Below are 24,667 nucleotides of genomic sequence, written 5' to 3'. Positions count from 1 at the left end.
GCATATAAATCTATAGGGGAAGGAAGGCGGGGTAGGGGTCGTCCTCGAAAGGGTTGGAGAGAGGGGGTAAAGGAGGTTTTGTGGGCAAGGGGCTTGGACTTCCAGCAAGCGTGCGTGAGCGTGTTAGATAGGAGTGAATGGAGACGAATGGTACTTGGGACCTGACGATCTGTTGGAGTGTGAGTAGGGTAATATTTAGTGAAGGGATTCAGGGAAACCGGTTATTTTCATATAGTTAGACTTGAGTCCTGGAAATGGGAAGTACAATGCCTGCACTTTAAATGAGTGGTTTGGGATATTGGCAGTTTGGAGGGATATGTTGTGTATCTTTATATGTGTATGCTTCTGAAGTGTTGTATTCTGAGCACCTCTGCAAAAACAGTGATAATGTGCGAGTGTGGTGAAAGTGTTGAATGATGATGAAAGTATTTTCTTTTTGGGGATTTTCTTTCTTTTTTGGGTCACCCTGCCTCGGTGGGAGACGGCCAACTTGTTGAAAAAAAAAAAAAAAACATTATCCGAATTCCTCTTTTCAACTTTAATGCCTATAATTTCTACTATATCATTCGTAGAATTCAGCACTTCTGTGCAACAGAAAGTATTCTTTACATAGATTCCTACTCCTCCCTGTGACCTATTGATTCTATCACATCTATACATGTTGTAGTTTTCTATCTTTATCTCCATCCAAAACATCCCTTGTATGTGTTTCTGTAAATGTCTCCGAATATGGCATTCGCTTCTGTCAGGAGCCCACTGACATAACTAACTTTGTCATTTTTATTTGATTTCAAACCCTGTATATTTGCAAATATGTAGCAGGAATTACCAAGTGGGATGTTTTGTCTCGCTTTGTGTTTCATTAGTACCACTGGTGGTGTACTACCCGGTATGTCCCCTGGTGTACAAGCCCCAGGTTTCTCCAGTACTGGCTTCGCATTTGTTTGCTTATTCGGCCTTGACGGGTTGATGCCTGGTTTGGTACGCCCCATTTTACTGCCCACCTGTCCTCTCTGTACCATTCCCCCTGTTTGTCTCTTCCTTTGTTTTGATCTTTTCTCTTTTTGTCTAAAAAAGAATGCTGTTCAATTTCCCTTTCTCTGCTAACTCTGTAGTGCCGCGTTCCTTTTACATGATGGTCTGGGCAGCTCAGGTCATAACATTCTCTGGACTGCGTTGAAGCTTTACACATTACTGGATGGAAGTACCTGCTGCACTTTCTTAAAACGACACTTTCCCTTCCTCAACTTGTTCGCACATTTTCTGGTGTGTTTATTCCAACAATCTCTGCCATATAGGCACATACCTTTAGCATAGTAACTGCAAATGTTCTAACTACCTATACATGTATTTATTGATTCTGTGTCGTTCCTAAGTTCTGCCACCTGATCTGAGTTACCTTGTTCACTTTCTTCTGGGCTAATTTCTTCCCTTTGCTCGTTTTCGTTTGTTCCTGTTCTAGTTTTCTCATCCTCCCTTCCCCTCTCCGCTATGTTATGTATCCCTGTTTCCTTTTCCGACTTGCTCTGTATGACATTTTCTACTCTTGCTCTTGCTTTCACTCCTTGGTTTTCCTCTTTTTCTTGTTCCTTTTCCCCTGTTTTCCACTCTTTGTATAACTCTGGCAAGCTCCTTAGAAACTTCCTTACGCTTTCTAGGTTTTCACTTTTCAGTACCTCTCTTATGCTTAACCAGCTGTCCCTTTCACTGGGGCAAATCCAGAAACGACTTTCTTGTTTTTGGTCATTTGTCATGGTTGCATGAAGCTTTGTACATGATATATGTAATGTTTTACCGCATATTTCACAATCAAAGCCCCTCATGTTTCTCCCAAAGATTTTTTCACATATACAACAGCCTTTATTCCTGGCCATGATTACTTTTAAACAGGTGTATGTGGTGGATGGTGTATTTATTATGTGTGGCTGGTGGTGGGGTGGCTGGTAGGTGGGATGGGCTGGGCGGTGGGTATCCTTGGGGAGAGGGTAGGGACAATAGGAGGAGGGGGCTGTGCAGTGGGGTGGTAAGCTGGGAGATAGGGGTCTGTGGAAAGAAGGTGAGGGTGCAAGGAGGGAAGGCCTTGGGTGGGATTGTTGGATGGGTGGGGTAGGATCCGAGGAATGGGGTGGGGGCACCAGGTGGGGTGCGGGTGGCACTTGCGCACTTGTTCCCATATAATTATACCATAGTTTTACACTACACTCGGGATTAAAAGGATTAACTCTTATCCATAAGTTCAGTTTACTATATCACTACCTATTTATATCCTTTTTTCCTCGTTATAACACTTGTATGATAGTTTGCACTTCACTGTCACCTCGGACAATTTTTTTTTTCACTGGTGATGGTCGACCCATGAATATATTCCGTATATTATGCACTATGTTCACTATATTCCTTATGAGATGAGAAACAGACCTTCGGTACAAAACATGACCCACTGTGTGGTAACATCTTACTATGTCTCGATATCCTAGTCTATTCGTTATATATGGTAACTTGTACCTTCGTGTATCACTTGTCACATGTCAACACCAGGACAAGTAGATTGACCCACCTCTGCCACCCTTCACAATTGTTTTTTATTTTATTTTATCACTGGTATTTTGTCACTGTGTTGTACACTGGTTATCTCAAGGATATACAATGTATTCGTTCAAGATACATTTTTCTTTTCACTGCACTACACTGGGATCGTTATATTGTTCACACGGCACTAGGCCTACGGTAACTTTCCCCTGCACTTCCATAGAAGTAAACTTAGGAGAGGTAACGGAGAAAAACCCGTCACACAGTAGACTTATGCCTTTTCATCAATTGTATGCTTAATTTATGTATACAGTGGACCCCCGGTATACGATATTAATCTGTTCCTGAGAGCTCATTGTATGCCAAAATTATCAGAAGGCGAATTAATTTTCCCCATAAGAAATACAGTGGACCCTCGACCAACGATATTAATCCATTCCTGAGAGCTCATCGTTAATCGAAATTATCGTTAGTCAAGTTAGTTTTTCCCATAAGAAATAATGGAAATCAAATTAATCCGTGCAAGACACCCAAAAGTATGGAAAAAAATTTTTTTTACCACATGAAATACAGTGGACCCCCGGTTAACGATATTTTTTCACTCCAGAAGTATGTTCAGGTGCCAGTACTGACCGAATTTGTTCCCATAAGGAATATTGTGAAGTAGATTAGTCCATTTCAGACCCCCAAACATACATGTACAAACGCACTTACATAAATACACTTACATAATTGGTCGCATTCGGAGGTAATCGTTATGCGGGGGTCCACTGTATTAATTTTAATACACAAACTGAAGAAGACATGTACAATTACATGACACTTGCCTTTATTGAAGATCTGGTGATGATTGATGGGATGGGGAGACTGTGGATGGTGTTAGTGTTTAGAAGGGGAATCCCCTTCCATTAGGACTTGAGGTGTCAAGTCCTTTTCCGGGGTTACTTCCCTTCTTTTAATGCCACTAGGACCAGCTTGAGAGTCACTGGACCTCTGTCGCACAACATATCTGTCCATAGAGGCCTGTACTTCCCGTTCCTTTATGACATTCCTAAAGTGTTTCACAACATTGTCAGTGTCACAATTAAACACTTGTTTAGGTTTCAGTTCTTCACTGTCTATGTACTCCTTGAATTCCTGCACATATTTTTCAGCTGCTTTTTGGTCCAAACTGGCAGCCTCACCATGCCTTATCACACTATGTATGCCACTACGATTCTTAAATCTCTGAAACCAACCTTTGCTGGCCTTAAATTCACTCACATCACCACTAGTTGCAGGCATTTTTCTAATTAAATCCTCATGCAACTTCCTAGCCTTTTCACATATGATCGCTTGAGAGATACTATCTCCTGCTATCTGTTTTTCATTTATCCACACCAATAACAGTCTCTCAACATCTTCTACCACTTGCGATCTCAGTTTCGAAAACATAGTTGCACCTTTGGCAAGAACAGCTTCCTTGATTGCCGTTTTCTTGGCCACAATAGTAGCGATGGTTGATTGGGGTTTCGTGCACAACCTGGCCAGCTCGGAGACACACACTCCACTTTCATACTTAGCAATGATCTCTTTCTTCATATCCATAGTAATTCTCACCCATTTTGCTGTAGGGTTGGCACTAGAAGCTTTCTTGGGGCCCATGATGACTTATTTTGCAGGTGCAATCACTAAAAAGCTGTGATAATATGAAATGTTCCGATTGTATGTTTGGATGGGACCGCGGTAGCTGGCTGGCTTGTAAACACTGGCCACAAGTGGATGCGTCTCAAACGGAACGAATCATGTTGGTCGAGTTTTTTAGCGCTAGTTGAGGCAAAATTTTTGCGTTAAAATGCATCGCTAGTCGGATTTAACGTAAGACGGTGCCATCATTGGCCGAGGGTCCACTGTAATATAAATCAAATTAATTCATGCAAGACACTCAAAAGTACTATGAAAAGAAATATTAAGTTTAATGCACACAAACTGAAGAAGACATGCACAGTTTGTAGTACTCTACTAACAATAGAATGCATGACACTTACCTTTAATAAGATCTGGTGATGATTGATGGGATGGGAGGAGGGGAGAGTGTCGAAGTTGTTAATGTTTAGAAGGGGAATCGCCTTCCATTAGGGCTTGAGGTATCAAGTCCTTTTCCGGGGTTACTTCCCTTCTTCTTTTAATGCCACTAGGACCAGCTTGAGAGTCACTGGGCCTCTGTAGCACAACAAATCTGTCCATAGAGCTCTGTACCTCCCATTCCTTTACGATTTGTCTAAAATGGGCCACAACATTGTCATTGTAATAGTCACCAACATGGCTTGCAATAGCTGTGTTAAGGTGATTTTCATCCATAAAGGTTTGCAGTTCAACCCACTTTTCACACATTTCCTTAATTTTTGAAGTAGGCACAATGGATTCCACAACTGGCATAGGCTTCTCAGGGTTAGCCCCAAACCCTTCAAAATCTTTCTTAATTTCCATACTAATTCTCACCCTTTTTACCACAGGGTTGGCACTAGAAGCTTTCTTGGGGCCCATGGTGACTTATTTTGCAGAAACAAGCACCAAAAACACTGTGATAATATGGAATGTACCGAATGTATGCTTAGATGCGAGCACACTGGCTGGCTTGTAAACACTGGCACTCACGTGGACGCATCCCGGACGAATCACGTGTGGCGGGTTTTTTAACGAGTGGCGAGGCAAAATTTTGGCGTTAAAATGTATCGAATACCAAATTTAATACCCTTTGACTGTTTCAGGCCCCTTTCTGAAACTGTCATTCTATGTCGCTAAATTTTTGAAAAAAAAAAAAAAAATTTTTTTCTTATGAAATGATAGAGAATCTTTTCCCGATGGTAATGACACTGAAAGTTCGACATTTGGTCAAAAACTCATGGAATTACACTCCCACGAAGTTAGTGGTCTCGGCGACATATGCGTATCGGCGATTTTGCCGACTTTGAGCCCTATTTTCAGCCAGTTCTGTTGTTCCAGTTGACCAAACTCATAGCTATTTCTTTAGAACTCCATTTTATCTATCAGCTGAGTACAAGAAACCTCCCATTTACCAATTTTGACTACCCAATATTGTGGTCAGAAATTGGCAATTTGGCCAATTTCACGCAAAATAAAAAAGATGCCAATTTCAAAATAGGGTCCAGAATAAACAAGGTAGACATTCATGGAACGAAAATAACATATCCTCTGTTCATTAGTCATATCTCTAGGCCCCTCTTATATTATTATTGCTTTCTATTTTGATTTTTTATTCATACAAAAAAATACAAAATTTACTGTTACGCAGACTACTGCATTATTGTAAAAATGGTATAAATAATATCAGTGCACTAGTGAAAGAATATTAGACTCCCCAGTTGACGTGTATTGGACGTGTGATGTGATTTGTTTACTCCTGAACATTGGTAAAAATCGAGCATTTCCGCTACTTTGAGCTCAGTTTCAAGGTCGTTTTCATCATCAAAGTAATAAAAATCATCTCTATTTCTGTAATATGTTTTCCATTTTATCACCTAAGACCATGAAAACGCAAATACATCAATAAATACTATACGAAAATACACCTCAAAGTCGGCGTTTCAATCCAAAAAAATGATCAGTTTTTTTTTTCTCATTACGCACTGTGTGCTGCAGGATTTTTTTTATGTGGTGCACACTGACCACACATACCCATTCTCTCACATGTGGGCCTACCAGCTTTCTTCCGCTTGATTTGAAGCCGCTAGAATTATTAAGTATATTTATGTCTGAAACATTGGCTCGTAAGACGTATATCTACGACCAAAACAGTCAAAGGGTTAACTTGTACCGATGCCATCGAGTACCGGGGGTCCACTGTACTGTGATTCCCTGCACCTCAATGCTACCATCACTCATTTCATTACTTATGACTGTAGTAAATACTCCTCCATTATTTCCACTTCTCTAGACCTCCGGCAATAGTTCACTAGTGCCAGTTGCTTGTAAATATTCCCATATGCTACACCATATATTTTACGCTATACTGGGGATAATTTAGATTACTCGTATCTACAATTTATTTCACTATGTCACTACACATCTGACTTACGACCGAGTTCGGTTCCAAGAAACCGGTTGTAAGTCGAAATGGCCACAAGTCGAACTTTACTACTGAATATCAACAAAACATTTTTGTAATGACTTTATTTTATTGTTTTATTTTGGTATTTATTGTTTTACTTTACTTTTTATGCTGTTAGTACTATTTTATACTGTAAGGTTTAGGATAAACACTGTGTACAACACAAATAGTTGTTTATTTCCCAGAAATTTGGCATAAAAAACACAGTCGTAAGTCGAGTGGTCGTAAGTCAAGTGGTCGTAGGTCGAGCAGGTCATAAGTTGAGCAGGTCGTAAGTCGGATGGTAGGTGTATTTGTCACTCGCCATAATACTTATAGATAGTTCAATATCTGTTTATTTCCACTTGTGTTGACATCTGGCAATAGTTTGCTAGTGCTGGTCAGGCTTATTTCCAGAGTAACCGTTGTTCTAACTGGCACTCTCCATATGACACTGTAATCCATATTTTTCTATTTGGTGTTCACTAATATTCCTTTTATGTTGGTTCACAGGGAGTATATCACTTTATGGTTGTACACGCTTATTTCCCGTCCTCTGTTCCCACTTGGGACTATCAGGAAAAATAATTTTTGACGGAGCTCGACCGCGTGTGACTTCCCCTCACACACTCTCATACTCTAAAGTAAGAGGCGACTAAAATGCTGGGAGCAAGGGGCTAGTAACCCCTTCTCCTGTATGAATTAAGTTAAAAAGAGAAACTTTTGTTTTTCTTTTTAAGCCACCTTGCCTCCGTGGGATACGGCTGGTTTGTTGAAAGAAGAAAAAGAAGACCACATCAGTATATCATATTCCTGTTAGTAATTTACATACTGTACTTGTGTAAGTGTATTTACTTTGTACAGGTCCACATCCCTTTATCCAAAATTCTGAAATTTGAAAAGGTCTGAAAACCAAAGTACAGTGGACCCCCGGTTAACGATATTTTTTCACTCCAGAAGTATGTTCAGGTGCCAGTACTGACCGAATTTGTTCCCATAAGAAATATTGTGAAGTAGATTAGTCCATTTCAGACCCCCAAACATACACGTACAAACGCACTTACATAAATACACTTACATAATTGGTCACATTCGGAGGTAATCGTTATGCGGGGGTCCACTGTAGTATTTTCGTGGAGCGTGGAGCGTCGCACATCTCTACATAACTCCAATGCCGCCACATGGTTGTGTGACCCAGCACTGACAGCCAGAGTGGCAGGCGTCAGTTGTCTCGCAGTGCTTAAAGTGTTCACACTTGCATCTGCTGTTCGCTGATACTTTGTTTTTGTTTTTTATTTTGTGACTGTTTAATTTCACTGAAAATGTCAAAAAGAGCTGCAGATACCCCTATTTGCAACAGTGAGAAAAAGAAAAGGAAGCATCTGACGTTATCATTAACGCAGAAAGTAGAGTTACTGCAGAAGCTTGATTATGGTCAGTGTGGCCTCTTACTGAAGAATATGGTGTTGGAACTACCACTGTTTATGATTTAACCCTTTCAGGGTCCGTGCCGTAGATCTACGGCTTTTTGTTGAGGGTCCAAACAGTAGATCTATGCCATGAGTTCAGCTCACTCTTATAATCTGTGAGAAGTAAATTTGGGCCTAGATATGAGAGAATACATCTATGTGGTATGTGTGCACCACATAAATCCTGCAGCACACAGTGCAAAATGAGAGAAAAAAACTTAGACCACAATTTTCGATTAAAACAGCGACTTGCAGTGTTTTTTAATATGTTTTTTATGATTGTATTTGCAATTTCTTGGTCTCATTTGATAGAATGGAAGATATATTATAGAAATAGAGATGATTTTGATTGGTTTTAGTATTGGAAATGGCTTGAAATTGAGCTCAAAGTAGTGAAAATGTTAAATTTTTGTCGATGTTCAAGAGTAAACAAATGACACCACACGTCTAATAAACGCCAGCTGGTGGGTCTAATATATGTTCACAAATGTGCTGATATTATTTATACAATTATTACAATATTGCATAACAGTAAATCTTCTATTTTTTGGTTTGAATAAAAATTCATTATGTGAACAAAAAAATCAAAATGGAATTCATTTGTAAAGCCTTAAAACTTAACTAATGAACAGAGGACATGTTAGTTTAGTGCCAAGAATGTCTGCATTGTTTATTCTGGACCCTATTTTGAAAATGGAATATTTTGAACTTTGCACTAAATTGGCCAAATTACCAATTTCCAGTCACATTATTTTGTTGTTGAAACAGTTGATTTGGCAATTTATTGTACTCGGTTGATAGAACAGAAGTAATACTACTGAAATAATTAAGAATTTGGTCGACTGGAATAATGTAATTGGCCTAAAATGGAAGTCAAAGTCGGCAAAATCACCGATGCGCAAATATCGCTGACACATCAAAATTCGCGAGAGCATAATTTTGTCAGTTTTCCACCAAATTTTGTACTTTTTGTTTTATTACTTTCAGAAAAAGATTCTCTACCATTTCATTAGAAAAAAATAAAAAAAAATATTTTTTGAAAATTCTTGGACACTGGTGCATACTTTGAAATTTGTCCTCTGGACCCTGAAAGGGCTAAAGAAACAGAAAGACAAGCTACTGAAGTACTATAGTGACAGTGATGACCAAAAACTAATGAAAAATAGGAAAACACTGCATAAGGCAAAGAACGATCTTGACTGTATGCTGATAGTGGATTCGACAATGAAGAAGTGAACATATGCCACTGATTGGTTTGTTGGTCATGAAACAAGCTAGAATATACCATGAAGAACTGAACATTGACAGTGATGCACATGTTGTGCTTTCCTTGAGTGATGGTGAAATTGCTGAAATGGTGTTAAATACAGTGGACCCTTAGTTTTTGTGTTTTATCCGTTCCAGAGCCATCAGCCAAAACTGAAATCGGCCAAAACCAAAACCATTTTCCCCATAAGAAATAATGTAAATGGAATTAATCCGTTCCAGATACCCAGAAGTATCAAAACAAAAAAAAATTTTTTTACCTTAAAGATAGTTACTTGCACAAAATAATGAACATTGCACATGACACTTACCTTTATTGAAGGCTGTTGTTGCTGGAAGGAAGACAGGAAGGAGGGGAGAGGGAAGATAGGTTAGTGTTTGGAAGGGGAATCCCCCTCCATAAGGACTCTTGGGTACCAAGTCCTTATCTGGGGTCACTTCCCTCCTTCGTTTTTTAATGCCACTAGAACCAGCTTGAGAGTCGCTGGACCCCTGTCACACAAAATGTCTGTCTAGTTAGGTCTGTTTCTGGCGTCTCTAAGATTTCCCTAAAATGAGACGTGGCATTGTCATTGTAAAAGTCACTAGCATGGATTGCAACAGCTTTCTCAGGGTGATGTTCCTCCACTAATGAATGCACTTTAGTCCACATTGCACAAATCTCCTTAATCTTTGAAGAGGGTGCCTTCCATCTCTCTTCCTCCTCCTCTGAAGCAATTTCCTGAGCTGTGGTCTGTTGGTGTTGCAGATGAAGCTCTTGCATCTCATCAGTGGTTAGCTCTTCATTGTGGTCCTCCACCAACTCTTCCATGTCCTGGCCACTCACATCCAACCCCATGGAATTCCCCAATGCCACAGTTGATCACACGACAGGTGTAGGGTCAACAGGGTCAGTCCTAAAATACTTCTTTTGGACACAATCTGGCCACAGTTTTCCCTAAGCAGAGTTCATCATCCTGGAAGTCACTCCCTGCCAAGCCATATCTATGTCGAAGCACCTTTGAAACATTGCTTTGATGCACAATTTTTTGAAGTTTGCAATGATCTGCTGGTTTATGGGCTGGAGGAGAAGAGTGGTGTTAGGAGGCAAGAACTTTGCTGTTACAAAACTGAATTCCTTAGACAGTTGGTCTTCTAAGTCTGGAGGATGAGCAGGAGCATTGTCCATCAACAGGAGGCACTGGAGTGGCAATTTATTATCCAGGAGGTATTTCTTCACACTCGGGCCAAACACTTCATTGAACCATTCCAGGAAAATTTCCCTAGTGACCCATGCCCTACTGTTAGCCTTCCACATCACACACAATTTACTCTTAACAACACTGTTTTTCTTGAACACTCTGGGATTTTCAGATTGATACACCAGTGAAGGCTTCACTTTGAAATCACCACTAGCATTACCACACAACAAGAGAGGTAGCCTGTCTTTCATAGGCTTGTGTCCTGGGAGTGCCTTTTCCCTCCTGTGTAATGTAGGTCCTCTTTGGCATTTTCTTCCAAAACAGGCCTGTTTCATCACAATTGAACACTTGTTGGGGTTGGAATTTTTCAGCCTGTACATAAGATATGAAATCCCCCACAAATTTTTCAGCCGCTTGTTTGTCTGAACTGGCACCCTCGCCGTGCCTTACAACACTGTGTATGTCATTTTGCTTCTTGAATTTTTCAAACCAGCCTTTGCTGGCCTTAAATTCCCCTACATCAGCACTTGTTTCAGGCAGTTTCTTTATGAGGTTGTCATGCAACTGTCTTGCCTTTTCACAAATAATAGACTGCACAACCTGTGTCCTGCTAACTCTTTCTCTCTGATCCACACCAACAACAATTTCTCTTCTTCCTCAGTTGTTTGGGATCTCTGTTTGGTTATCGCATTCACCCCTTTCGCAACATCAGCTTCCATGATTTCTTTTCTCTGCCACAATAGAGTTGATTGTTGATGGTGACTTTCCGTACATCCTGCCGAGCTCAGCATTGCATATGCCACTATCATATTTTCTTAGGATTTCTTTTTTCATTTGTACAGTGTTCCTCACTTTCTTTACCAAAGCACTGCCACTAGGAGCTTTCTTTGGGGCTGTGGTTGCTTATTTAGCAGTCACAAACAAGTGGCAAAAACAATGGATTATTATGAAATGTTTCGTAAGACCTGGCAGGATATGTCTACTCACCGAGAAACAACACTACACTGGCTGAGAATGGTGTGGGAGACGGCTTTGTCTTTGCGCTCAGCACAGATTATCTTTCTTTCAACACACCGGCCGTATCCCACCGAGGCGGTGTGGCCCAAAAGGAAAAGCGAAAGTTTCTTCTTTCACATTTAGTAATATATACAGGAGAAGGGGTTACTAGCCCCTTGCCCCCGGCATTTTAGTCGCCTCTTACAACACACATGGCTTACGGAGGAAGAATACTGTTCCACTTTCCCATGGAGGTAAGAGGAAATAAACAAGAACATTTGGGAGTGGACGTGTCAGTGGATGGGTCTATGAAAGATGAGGTGAATCATAGAATTGATGAGGGGAAAAGGGCGAGTGGTGCACTTAGGAGTCTGTGGAGACAAAGAACTTTGTCCTTGGAGGCAAAGAGGGGAATGTATGAGAGTATAGTTTTACCAACGCTCTTATATGGGTGTGAAGCATGGGTGATGAATGTTGCAGCGAGGAGAAGGCTGGAGGCAGTGGAGATGTCATGTCTGAGGGCAATGTATGGTGTGAATATAATGCAGAGAATTCGTAGTTTGGAAGTTAGGAGGAGGTGCGGGATTGCCAAAACTGTTGTCCAGAGGGCTGAGGAAGGGTTGTTGAGGTGGTTCGGACATGTAGAGAGAATGGAGCGAAATAGAATGACTTCAAGAGTGTATCAGTCTGTAGTGGAAGGAAGGCGGGGTAGGGGTCGGCCTAGGAAAGGTTGGAGGGAGGGGGTAAAGGAGGTTTTGTGTGCGAGGGGCTTGGACTTCCAGCGGGCATGCGTGAGCGTGTTTGATAGGAGTGAATGGAGACAAATGGTTTTTAATACTTGACGTGCTGTTTGAGTGTGAGCAAAGTAACATTTATGAAGGGATTCAGGGAAACCGGCAGGCCGGACTCAAGTCCTGGAGATGGGAAGTACAGTGCCTGCACTCTGAAGGAGGGGTGTTAATGTTGCAGTTTAAAAACTGTAGTGTAAAGCACCCTTCTGGCAAGACAGTGATGGAGTGAATGATGGTGAAAGTTTTTCTTTTTCGGGCCACCCTGCCTTGGTGGGAATCGGCCAGTGTGTTAATAAATAAAAAAAGAACTAGAAAGAAAATAGAAGAAAACCCAAAGGGGTGTGTATATATGTATGCTTGTACATGTATGTGTAGTGTGACCTAAGTGTAAGTAGAAGTAGCAAGACGTACCTGAAATCTTGCATGTGTATGAGACAGAAAAAAAGACACCAGCAATTCTATGATCGTGTAAAACAATTACAGGCTTCAGTTTTACGCTCGCTTGGCAGGACGGTAGTACCTTCCTGAGCAGTTGCTGTCTACCAACCTACTACCTAGACCAGATTAATTATATTTACATTAATTCTCCTGGGAAATATTGCTACGACTTTAGGATGTTTCGACTTTAGTCCTAGCTCCTGGAACGGATTAAGGACAGAACTCTGGGTTCCACTGTAATTTGCAATGTTCGTATTAACGGAATGCTGTAAGGCAAAACACCATAAAACGGGACCCTACTGTATATCTTCATTAAACTTCATTACTATCCATCCTCACCTTTTACACAATTTACCAAAGTTTTCTTATTGGTTTCTTTAATTATGTTTATTGCTTAGTTTGCAAGGGATTTATAACATCACAGTGCTTCTTCTCAGTGAGACAGGCTTCTAGTTGAAAGGACCTTCCATCATACCGTTCATTAAATGTTGACACGTTTTTTTTTTTCCATTTGCTTGCCGGTTTACCATTTTGTAATGGCATCCTCAAAATTTAGAGTGAATAGCTACTTTGATTGCATTTCTTGGAGGCCTGTGGTTGTACCCGTAGTTCTACCCATGGGTCTACCCCATGGCTCTACCTATGGCACTAACCATGATTCTAGCTGTGGGTCTACCTGTGGTTCTAACCATGGGTCCACCTGTGGTTCTAACCATGGGTCCACCTGTGGTTCTAACCATGGGTCCACCTGTGGTTCTAACCATGGGTCCACCTGTGGGTCTAACCATGGGTCCACCTGTGGGTCTAACCATGGGTCCACCTGTGGTTCTAACCATGGGTCTACCTGTGGTTCTAACCATGGGTCCACCTGTGGTTCTAACCATGGGTCCACCTGTGGTTCTAACCATGGGTCCACCTGTGGTTCTAACCATGGGTCCACCTGTGGTTCTAACCATGGGTCCACCTGTGGTTTTAACCATGGGTCCACCTGTGATTTTAACCATGGGTCCACCTGTGGTTTTAACCATGGGTCCACCTGTGGTTTTAACCATGGATCTACCTGTGATTCCAATTATGGGTCTACCTGTGGTTCTAACCATGGGTCTACCTGTGGTTCTAACCATGGGTCTACCCGTGGTTCTAACCATGGGTCTACCTGTGGTTCTAACCATGGGTCTACCTGTGGTTCTAACCATGGGTCTACCTGTGGTTCTAACCATGGGTCTACCTGTGGTTCTAACCATGGGTCTACCTGTGGTTCCAACCATGGGTCTACCTGTGGTTCTACCCATGGTTCTAACTGTGGTTCTCTTACTGATTTTTTTTTCTTTCATCATTCAGTAGATACATTAATGTCTATCAATTTAGTTGACTTATGTTTAAGTACATGTGCCTCTGTAAACTCACTGATTTGTGTTGCAGGAATTGTTCAGGATTTTGTAAGTTGCAGACACTTTTTCAGTAAGAGAGCTGTTAGATAGGCAGGTTTAGTTTGGTTGCATGTTTAATAATTGATTTGTAATGTGTAACAGGCATACCTGAGTCATCTAGAGAGCAAAAACCACGAGATGATGGCCCGAGCCTTCCACAGCCGCAATAATGCCGTCATTGATGTCTTAATTGCTGATTCAAAGGTACGTTACTTTTTGTACATGAACGGTATACAGTACCCACAAGATGAAGAATTAGACATGTGCAACATCTGGGTATCTATTTGTAGATGCTTCACCATCCAATGGCTTTATCAGTACAAATTCAGGGACATAATGGGAAGACTGTAGAACTGTATACAAATGAAGGAATCAGTCCCTCAGCCTTGGAGTTGGTGAAGAGCACCATTTAAATTTGTATTGATATAGCCACTGGATGGCAAAACGTCTACAAATATACCCAGATTAAATTCAATTTTTTATTTCATTTCATAATATACAATGTGTGATTTACAAGTTGTAAAATATCGCTAAGTACAAAGAAAGTCACTAACGCTAATGCCTGAATATTTCGGGCAGATGTTGCACACGTGTCTAATTTTTCATGTTACTATTTCAGTTTTACTGTTTTAATTGTGAATGTTATTTTGTGAAGCTAAACAGTATGGTGTATGGTAGCATTTATGAAGGGCAAATTTAATTAATTTATTGTGTCAGAAAATCTGAGCCAGTAATTTGTTATAAATATTATGATATACAGTATGTAAAATATTTTATGAAAGTCTTTTTAGTGCACACTGCTACTACTTAACAAGTCCCATTGCTCCCTGTCATAGTTGGTAAGCAAGCAGAAGCCCAAGAGCAAAATTGGGTATCCTCGATGCATGAAGTGTAATTGTTACATGAGCAGCAGCATCCGGCAGCACTGCCAGACGACAGAGCACACGGTCAGTGCGGCATACTTCATATGATTTCTTATCATGGTGTATATAAACTAAAAATGGTTAGAACAACTTATGTTCTATGTAGCTCAAGCAGAACCTAGAAGCATAAAACTTCTACTGTGAATGTTTTTTGACGAGTGCTCATGTTTCTTCAGCTGGTGAGTCGGTACTCGAGGGTGAGGTGCTGCAGCAACAGTTACAATAGAATGATTCTAGAGGAACACCGCCTTTCTCTACGCCACCTGAAGGTAAGTTTATCTGCATTATTTTATTTTTGCAACTTCTGTACATCCTTTATATGTATTCAATTAGCGACATACTCCTTTACCGACGACTCGGGCTTACAACGGGCTCTCAATCCAGTATGCATACCTAAATAATGTATATTAGAGCTGATTTCCTTTATTCTGTTTATTACAATATACAGTACACTACTGTATAAACATTTAAAAATATACCAGAAATCTTATAAATGGTGCGAAGGTGACATTAATAGAATTTCAAAGATGGTTGACAAAGACCCACTACCATTATAGTATGCTGCTCATTTAGCAATGAATTTGTTTTCCGATGTGGTCTTGGGAACAGAACTCTGTCGTTGAGTGAAGAGAGGCTATACTTATATGTGACTTGTTGGTTAATTTCTTAGTGTTGAAACTTAACAGGAACATACTTGTCAGGGCAAGACAAAACAGGAGTTGAGCTAAAGAATGGAAGAGAGAAACTATATCTCGCTGTTAGTGGTGAAAATGGTGATGTGATGGAACAGGATATACAGCTCAATACTCCTTACAAATTAAAGAAGAAAAAGTCACAATATCCATTCTACCATTTTACCACCCCCTTTCCCTGCCCCCTCTCTCATATTCTGGTTCTCTTCCCTTCTCGCTTCTCTGTGACTTGTTAATGGTCCAAGTTTAACGTAAACATCATGAGCATCAGTCTAATAAGTGCAGGTTATTTGTGTATTACTCTTCATGGAGGGACAAGGTTACTTTCCTAGAAGTCTACATGAATCCAGACACTGAATCTCACTGTTTGTACAGTACAAGTAAATCAGTACAAGTTGATTAATAAAGTTAACAACTTGACTTACACAAAGTTCATCACTGCCACTTCCAAAGTGAAGAGCTGAAATTTACATCTAAGCACATTTACACGTCTTGAGGTGAAGGGCTGTTAGGATTGCCATCTTCATCTTGGAAGGCAACTGAGACATTGGGAATTGATGATGGTGGCAGCACATCTGGGCGAGTGGATGTTGAAGGCACTAGATTTTCAAATGGTGACTTCTCTGTTGAGTGCTTTTTAGCTATTTTTTGAACATATCTTGCAAGCTGAGCTGTTTCATAAATTTTTTTGCCTTTGATTGGTTTATCCTGCAGCATTTACGCTTTCATTGTTTCTTGTTCACTACAAAATTGCATTGCTCTAGACCTTTTAGCAGTTCACCTGTCAACTGAATTAAACTATCAGTAGACTCTGCTACATCTTCCTCATTTTCATCACTGCTTTCTCCTCCACTGGCTTGTTGCTGTGGACTTAAAACCATCTGCACAATTTCTGAGGCAGTATTATTCATCTGCATTATTCATCTACATTCATTCATTCCCAGCATTATCTTCATCCATCCTTGATGCAAGATCCTCTGCAGTAGGATTAATCAGATCATGAGCAAAAGAAAGCAGATCGTGTATAATCTCGTTTTCCTTTAACCCTTAAACTGTCCAAACGTAGATCTACATTTTTTCAACATTTGAAAGTATGTAAAAATGCAGATTTTTTTTTTTTTTAATTTGAAAACTTGTAAAAAAATTGATCTACTTTTTTTTTTTGTTGTTATATTTGAAAATATGTAAAAAACGTAGATCTACTTTTGAAGCACTACGCATGTGAACGTAGATCTGCTTGGACAGTTTAAGGGTTAAAACCTTAAATCCTGTAAAGTCATCTTCAATGTCTTCACCAGGTGCAGTCTTAAACATTAACCCTGGCCACAATTTATGCCATCTGTTTTTCAGTGTGGATGCCTCTACAGACTTCCAAGCATTAGCAACTCAGCAAACCATATCTCTCACATTAAATTACTTAAGAAAGTCACGTACTTGTCTGCCAGAGTTAACTGCACTTGGTAGGCACCTCATAAAATGGATGTGATACTTTAGACTTAAAAGAATGTAGTACAGTGGAACCTCTACTTACGAGTTTAATCTGTTCCACGACCTTGCTCGCAACTGGATTTGCTTGTTTGCAGAGTCAATTTTCCTCACTTAAATTAATTGAAATGGAATTAATTCGTTCCAGTGGAATTCCAGGCACGAGAAAATACTTAAATAATTTCCCTAATGTCATCTCTACAGCTTATTTATCTATCACAATTCATGTAATATGACATAATAAACAATATTAATAACATAGAAACATGATATATACGTTAGAATGAATAAAATACATGTCATTAGGTATGTGGCTAGTGGTGGTGACAGCAGCCATTGTTGTTGGGGTTTATAGGGCCACCACAGCGGCCATTCCTACTCCTTACTACATGTGTAGAGAACCTAGGATAACCCAAAAAAGTTAGACAGAGTGACTTATAAGTGCTACACTCTTAATGCTTCACTTAAGGCTACACTCTTAATGCTACACTTAATTGCTACACTCTTAATGCTACACTTTGTCACTGCTGCTTCATGTCTGCCACTGCCACCTCATGTTGTCTGCCACTGCTGCTTCATGTTGTCTGTCACTGCTGCTTCATGTTGTCTGCCACTGCTGCTTCATGTTGTCTGTCACTGCTGCTTCATGTCTGCCACTGCTGCTTCATGTCTGCCACTGCTGCTTCATGTCTGCCACTGCCACCTCATGTTGTCTGCCACTGCTGCTTCATGTTGTCTGCCACTGCTGCTTCATGTTGTCTGTCACAGCGGCTTCATGATGTCTGTCACTGCTGCTTCATGTCTGCCACTGCCACCTCATGATGTCTGCCACTGCTGCTTCATGTTGTCTGTCACTGCTGCTTCATGTTGTCTGTCACTGCTGCTTCATGTTGTCTGCCACTGCTGCTTCATGTTGTCTGTCACAGCGGCTTCATGATGTCTGTCACTGCTGCTTCATGTCTGCCACTGCTGCTTCATGTCTGCCACTGCTGCTTCATGTCTGCCACTGCCACCTCATGTTGTCTGCCACTGCTGCTTCATGTTGTCTGCCACTGCTGCTTCATGTTGTCTGTCACAGCGGCTTCATGATGTCTGTCACTGCTGCTTCATGTCTGCCACTGCCACCTCATGATGTCTGCCACTGCTGCTTCATGTTGTCTGTCACTGCTGCTTCATGTTGTCTGTCACTGCTGCTTCATGTTATCTGTCACTGCTGCTTCATGTTGTCTGTCACTGCTGCTTCATGTTGTCTGTCACTGCTGCTTCATGTTGTCTGTCACTGCTGCTTCATGTTGTCTGTCACTGCTGCTTCATGTTGTCTGCCACTGCTGCTTCATGTTGTCTGTCACTGCTGCTTCATGTCTGCCACTGCTGCTTCATGTCTGCCACTGCTGCTTCATGTCTGCCACTGCCACCTCATGTTGTCTGCCACTGCTGCTTCATGTTGTCTGTCACAGCGGCTTCATGATGTCTGTCACTGCTGCTTCATGTCTGCCACTGCCACCTCATGATGTCTGCCACTGCTGCTTCATGTTGTCTGTCACTGCTGCTTCATGTTGTCTGTCACTGCTGCTTCATGTTGTCTGCCACTGCTGCTTCATGTTGTCTGTCACAGCGGCTTCATGATGTCTGTCACTGCTGCTTCATGTCTGCCACTGCTGCTTCATGTCTGCCACTGCTGCTTCATGTCTGCCACTGCCACCTCATGTTGTCTGCCACTGCTGCTTCATGTTGTCTGCCACTGCTGCTTCATGTTGTCTGTCACAGCGGCTTCATGATGTCTGTCACTGCTGCTTCATGTTGTCTGTCACTGCTGCTTCATGTTGTCTGTCACTGCTGCTTCATGTTATCTGTCACTGCTGCTTCATGTTGTCTGTCACTGCTGCTTCATGTTGTCTGTCACTGCTGCTTCATGTTATCTGTCACTGCTGCTTCATGTTGTCTGTCACTGCTGCTTCATGTTGTCTGTCACTGCTGCTTCATGTTGTCTGTCACTGCTGCTTCATGTTGTCTGTCACTGCTGCTTCATGTTATTTGTCACTGCTGCTTCATGTTATTTGTCACTGCTGCTTCATGTTGTCTGTCACTGCTGCTTCATGTTGTCTGTCACTGCTGCTTCATGTTGTCTGTCACTGCTGCTTCATGTTGTCTGTCACTGCTGCTTCATGTTGTCTGTCACTGCTGCTTCATGTTGTCTGTCACTGCTGCTTCATGTTGTCTGTCACTGCTGCTTCATGTTGTCTGTCACTGCTGCTTCATGTTGTCTGTCACTGCTGCTTCATGTTATCTGTCACTGCTGCTTCATGTTGTCTGTCACTGCTGCTTCATGTTGTCTGTCACTGCTGCTTCATGTTGTCTGTCACTGCTGCTTCATGTTGTCTGTCACTGCTGCTTCATGTTGTCTGTCACTGCTGCTTCATGTTGTCTGTCACTGCTGCTTCATGTTGTCTGTCACTGCTGCTTCATGTTGTCTGTCACTGCTGCTTCATGTTATCTGTCACTGCTGCTTCATGTTGTCTGTCACTGCTGCTTCATGTCTGTCACTGCTGCTTCATGTTATCTGTCACTGCTGCTTCATGTTGTCTGTCACAGCGGCTTCATGATGTCTGCCACTGCTGCTTCATGTTGTCTGTCACTGCTGCTTCATGTTGTCTGTCACTGCTGCTTCATGTCTGCCACTGCTGCTTCATGTCTGTCACTGCTGCTTCATGTCTGCCACTGCCACCTCATGATGTCTGTCACTGCTGCTTCATGTTGTCTGTCACTGCTGCTTCATGTTGTCTGTCACTGCTGCTTCATGTTGTCTGTCACTGCTGCTTCATGTTGTCTGTCACTGCTGCTTCTTGTTGTCTGTCACTGCTGCCTCATGTCTGCCACTGCTGCTTCATGTTGTCTGTCACTGCTGCTTCATGTTGTCTGTCACTGCTGCCTCATGTCTGCCACTGCTGCTTCATGTTGTCTGTCACTGCTGCTTCATGTTATCTGTCACTGCTGCTTTATGTTGTCTGTCACAGCAGCTTCATGATGTCTGTCACTGCTGCCTCATGTTGTCTGTCACAGCGGCTTCATGATGTCTGTCACTGCTGCTTCATGTTGTCTGTCACTGCTGCTTCATGTTGTCTGTCACTGCTGCTTCATGTTGTCTGTCACTGCTGCTTCATGTTATCTGTCACTGCTGCTTTATGTTGTCTGTCACTGCTGCTTCATGTTATCTGTCACTGCTGCTTCATGTTGTCTGTCACTGCTGCTTCATGTCTGCCACTGCTGCTTCATGTCTGCCACTGCTGCTTCATGTTATCTGTCACTGCTGCTTCATGTTGTCTGCCACTGCTGCTTCATGTCATCTGTCACTGCTGCTTCATGTTATCTGTCACTGCTGCTTTATGCTGTTTGTCACTGCTGCTTCATGTCTGTCACTGCTGCTTCATGTTATCTGTCACTGCTGCTTCATGTTGTCTGCCACTGCTGCTTCATGTCATCTGTCACTGCTGCTTCATGTTATCTGTCACTGCTGCTTTATGCTGTTTGTCACTGCTGCTTCATGTCTGTCACTGCTGCTTCATGTCTGTCACTGCTGCTTCATGTTGTCTGTCACTGCTGCTTCATGTTGTCTGTCACTGCTGCTTCATGTTGTCTGTCACTGCTGCTTCATGTTGTCTGTCACTGCTGCTTCATGTTGTCTGTCACTGCTGCTTCATGTTGTCTGTCACTGCTGCTTCATGTTGTCTGTCACTGCTGCTTCATGTTGTCTGTCACTGCTGCTTCATGTTGTCTGTCACTGCTGCTTCATGTTGTCACTGCTGCTTCATGTTGTCTGTCACTGCTGCTTCATGTCTGCCACTGCTGATTCATGTTGTCTGCCACTGCTGCTTCATGTCTGCCACTGCTGATTCATGTTGTCTGCCACTGCTGCTTCATGTCTGCCACTGCTGATTCATGTTGTCTGCCACTGCTGCTTCATGTCTGCCACTGCTGATTCATGTTGTCTGCCACTGATGTCATCAAAGAATCGAACATTTCTGCTATTTTGAGCTCAATTTCAAGGTACTTTTCATTGTGAAACCAATTAAAATCGTATTTATTTTTGTAGTATATCTTCCATTCTCCTACATAGTAGGTTGGTAGACAGCAGCCACCCAGGGAGGTACTACCGTCCTGCCAAGTGAGTGTAAAACGAAAGCCTGTAATTGTTTTACGTGATGGTAGGATTGCTGGTGTCCTTTTTCCTGTCTCATAAACATGCAAGATTTCAGGTACATCTTGCTACTTCTACTTACACTTAGGTCACATTACACATACATGTTTTTTTTTTTCTCTCAACAAGTCGGCTGTCTCCCAACGAGGCAGGGTGACCCAAAATGAAAGAAAATCCCCAAAAAGAAAATACTTTAATCATCATTCAACACTTTCACCTCACTCACACATAATCACTGTTTTTGCAGAGGTGCTCAGGACACAACAGTTTAGAAGCATATACGTATAAAGATACACAACATATCCCTCCAAACTGCTAATATCTCAAAACCCCTCCTTTAGAGTGCAGGCATTGTACTTCCCATTTCCAGGACTCAATTCCGGCTGTATAAAAATAACCGGTTTCCCTGAATCCCTTCACTAAATATTACCTTGCTCACACTCCAACAGATCGTCAAGTCCCAAATACCATTCGTCTCCATTCACTCCTATCGAACACGCTCATGCACACCTGCTGGAAGTCCAAGCCCCTCGCCCACAAAACCTCCCTTACCCCTTCCTACAGATTTAAATGCTCTCCATGTCATTGTACTTTGATCCATTCTCTCTAAATGACCAAACCACCTCAACAACCCCTCTTCAGCCCTCTTGACTAATAATTTTATTAACTCCACACCTTCTCCTAATTTCCACACTCCGAATTTTCTGCATAATATTTACACCACACATTGCCCTTAGACAGGACATTTCCACTGCCTCCAACAACCTCCTCGCTGCTTCATTCACAACCCAAGCTTCACACCCATATATGAGTGTTGGTACTACTATACTTTCATACATTCCCTTCTTTGCCTCTATAGATAACGTTTTTTGTCTCCACATATGCCTCAACACACCACTCACCTTTTTTCCTTCATGAATTCTACGATTAACCTCATTCTTCATAAATCCATCCGCCGACACGTCAACTCCCAAGTATCTGAAAACATTTACTTCTTCCATACTCCTCCTCCCCAATTTGATATCCAATTTTTCTTTATCTACATACATGTTCAAGCATATATATACACACACCCCTCTGTGTTTTCTGCTATTTTCTTTATCTCCATGGGGAAGTGGAACAGATTTCTTCCTCCGTAAGCCATGCGTGTTGTAAGAGACGACTAAAATGCCGGGAGCAAGGGGCTAGTAACCCCTTCTCCTGTATAAATTATTAAATTTAAAAAGAGAAACTTTTGTTTTTCTTTTTGGGTCACCCTGCCTTGGTGGGATATGGCCGGTTTGTTGAAAGAAGAAAAGATCTTCCATTCTATCACACGAGACCAAATAAAACGAGAATACAACCATAAAAACCATATGAAAATATACTGCTAAGGGGAGGCTAATGGCTGAGAAGTGAACTCCGTTATTTATGGTCTGATTTCTTTCATTTTTGGTGTATGTTAAGAAGCATCTTTTTATCATACATTACCCAAGTTTCAATAAGAGTCCAACAAACAAATGAGATCCAATTCCCTAGATCAAGAGCAAGAGCCCATCCTTTTTTGTTGGCACAGTAAATTACAGGAAATTGTGTCATACCTTTGAAAGCCCTAGGATGTAAACTTTTACCGATGACCAGCAACTTACACTTTTGCATTCCTGCAACATTAGAGCAACCCAGCAGTGTGACAGTCTTGCGATGCTTTTAACCTGTTGGTGATTCTACTTCCTCATTTGTCAGAGTTCTTCTTGGCATACATTTCCAATGCAGTGCTGTCTTATCTGCATTGTAGACCTGCTCAGGACTTAATTTTTCATTTGAAACTAAGTTGGTGAATTAAACAAATTTAGCAGCTGCTTCCTTGTCTGCTGAACGTTTTTCATAACACACTGCACGAAACTTAAAGCCATGTCGATCCTTGAAACGCTCCAGCCAACCTTCACTGTAATCATACTCATAATCTAGTCCTGGTTCTTCATGAAAAATTTTGGCATGTTCCTTCACCTGATCTCCAGACAGCTCAACACCCTCAACCTAAACCACTTCATCAAAGCTTGATCTAGTTCTGAAGTTTCTCCTTCCTTCAATGTTTTCCTTTTACACATCTGTTTCTTTGAATCGCTGATAGCAAAGAGTCTGAGTAATTTTTCTTTATTTCTTTGTCACAAACTGTGGAAGAGCCAGCGCTGTGTAATTCACACAAGCTTCTCACAGACACACCACTGTTGAGTTTTTTTCAGAAGTTCAACCTTAACTTTTATGGACAGTGTACGGTGTTTGCATTTTACACAATGAGAAGCATTTCCTTTATTCTTTGGAACCATGGAGCTAAAAGTGAGCAGGTTATTACAATAAATGGAGAAAAATTGGAGTAGTTTGCTTGTGTTTGCAAGTGATGCTAACAGTGTTTATGCAGCAAGTGCACCACCAAACAGTAATGGCAGGTTGATTCGGCAACCCGGAAAATTTGAAATTATGCTAGTCGAAGTTAGTGCCAGATTAGTGATGGAACCGTATTAGTGATTGCCGGATCAGTGATGGCCAACCTATATTATGAATTTGTAGGAATGACTTTAGGGGTATTGGTTATAATATAAAAAATGTAAGGGAGACAGAAATTTTGTTCTTTTATTATAGTGAATAACAAAAAGGCACAATACCGTGACTGGAACGATACACAAATAACCCGCACATAAAAGACAGAAGCTTACGACGACGTTTCGGTCCGACTCGGACCGAAACGTCGTCGTAAGCTTCTGTCTTTTATGTGCGGGTTATTTGTGTATTATAGTGAAATCCGTTAAGAGAGGATGGAATTTACAACTGAAAATGAGGGAGAGATTGTTCCTGTGGTTGGCCCATTTTTGTATTGTATGTATTAACAAACAAAATGTATCCAAGAATTGGCAAAGATAATGTCGGGTTTTACTAAATTGGAAATTGTATATATGTGCAAAGAATTGTAGGGAAAAAGGTCTAATAAATGTCATCTGAAGTGTATGGCATATAGGTAATTTAATAGTGTAATTGTAAAGACAATTTATGACCACAGAAAAAGAGAGAGGACTTAAAAATTTATGAGCATGCAAGTGTTTACATGCAAGTACATGTGTGAGCAGTTCCTTATAAGGAATAGGATCTGTTTTTCATTTATAGATTTTAAAAAAGTATATTCCAGAGTGGATGAGGATAATTACATA

At 41.3% G+C, this 24,667-nt stretch overlaps 1 protein-coding gene across 1 annotated transcript in view; it reads left to right on the top strand.

Annotated features, from left to right (window-relative positions):
- LOC128698628 (glutamic acid-rich protein) overlaps positions 1 to 24,667 on the top strand; it is a 144,591-nt gene that overhangs the window by 74,142 nt on the left and 45,782 nt on the right. The window contains exons 9-11 of the mRNA XM_070104015.1: positions 14,293 to 14,394; positions 15,027 to 15,137; positions 15,290 to 15,382. Of these exons, the coding sequence (XP_069960116.1) occupies positions 14,293 to 14,394; positions 15,027 to 15,137; positions 15,290 to 15,382 (306 nt within the window). The remainder of the gene's footprint in view (positions 1 to 14,292; positions 14,395 to 15,026; positions 15,138 to 15,289; positions 15,383 to 24,667) is intronic.

Source organism: Cherax quadricarinatus, chromosome 88 (genome assembly GCF_038502225.1).
Source record: "Cherax quadricarinatus isolate ZL_2023a chromosome 88, ASM3850222v1, whole genome shotgun sequence".
Lineage (NCBI taxonomy): Eukaryota > Metazoa > Arthropoda > Malacostraca > Decapoda > Parastacidae > Cherax > Cherax quadricarinatus.
Note: the sequence above shows the minus strand (reverse complement) of the source record. Positions and strands in the feature narration are given on the sequence as shown.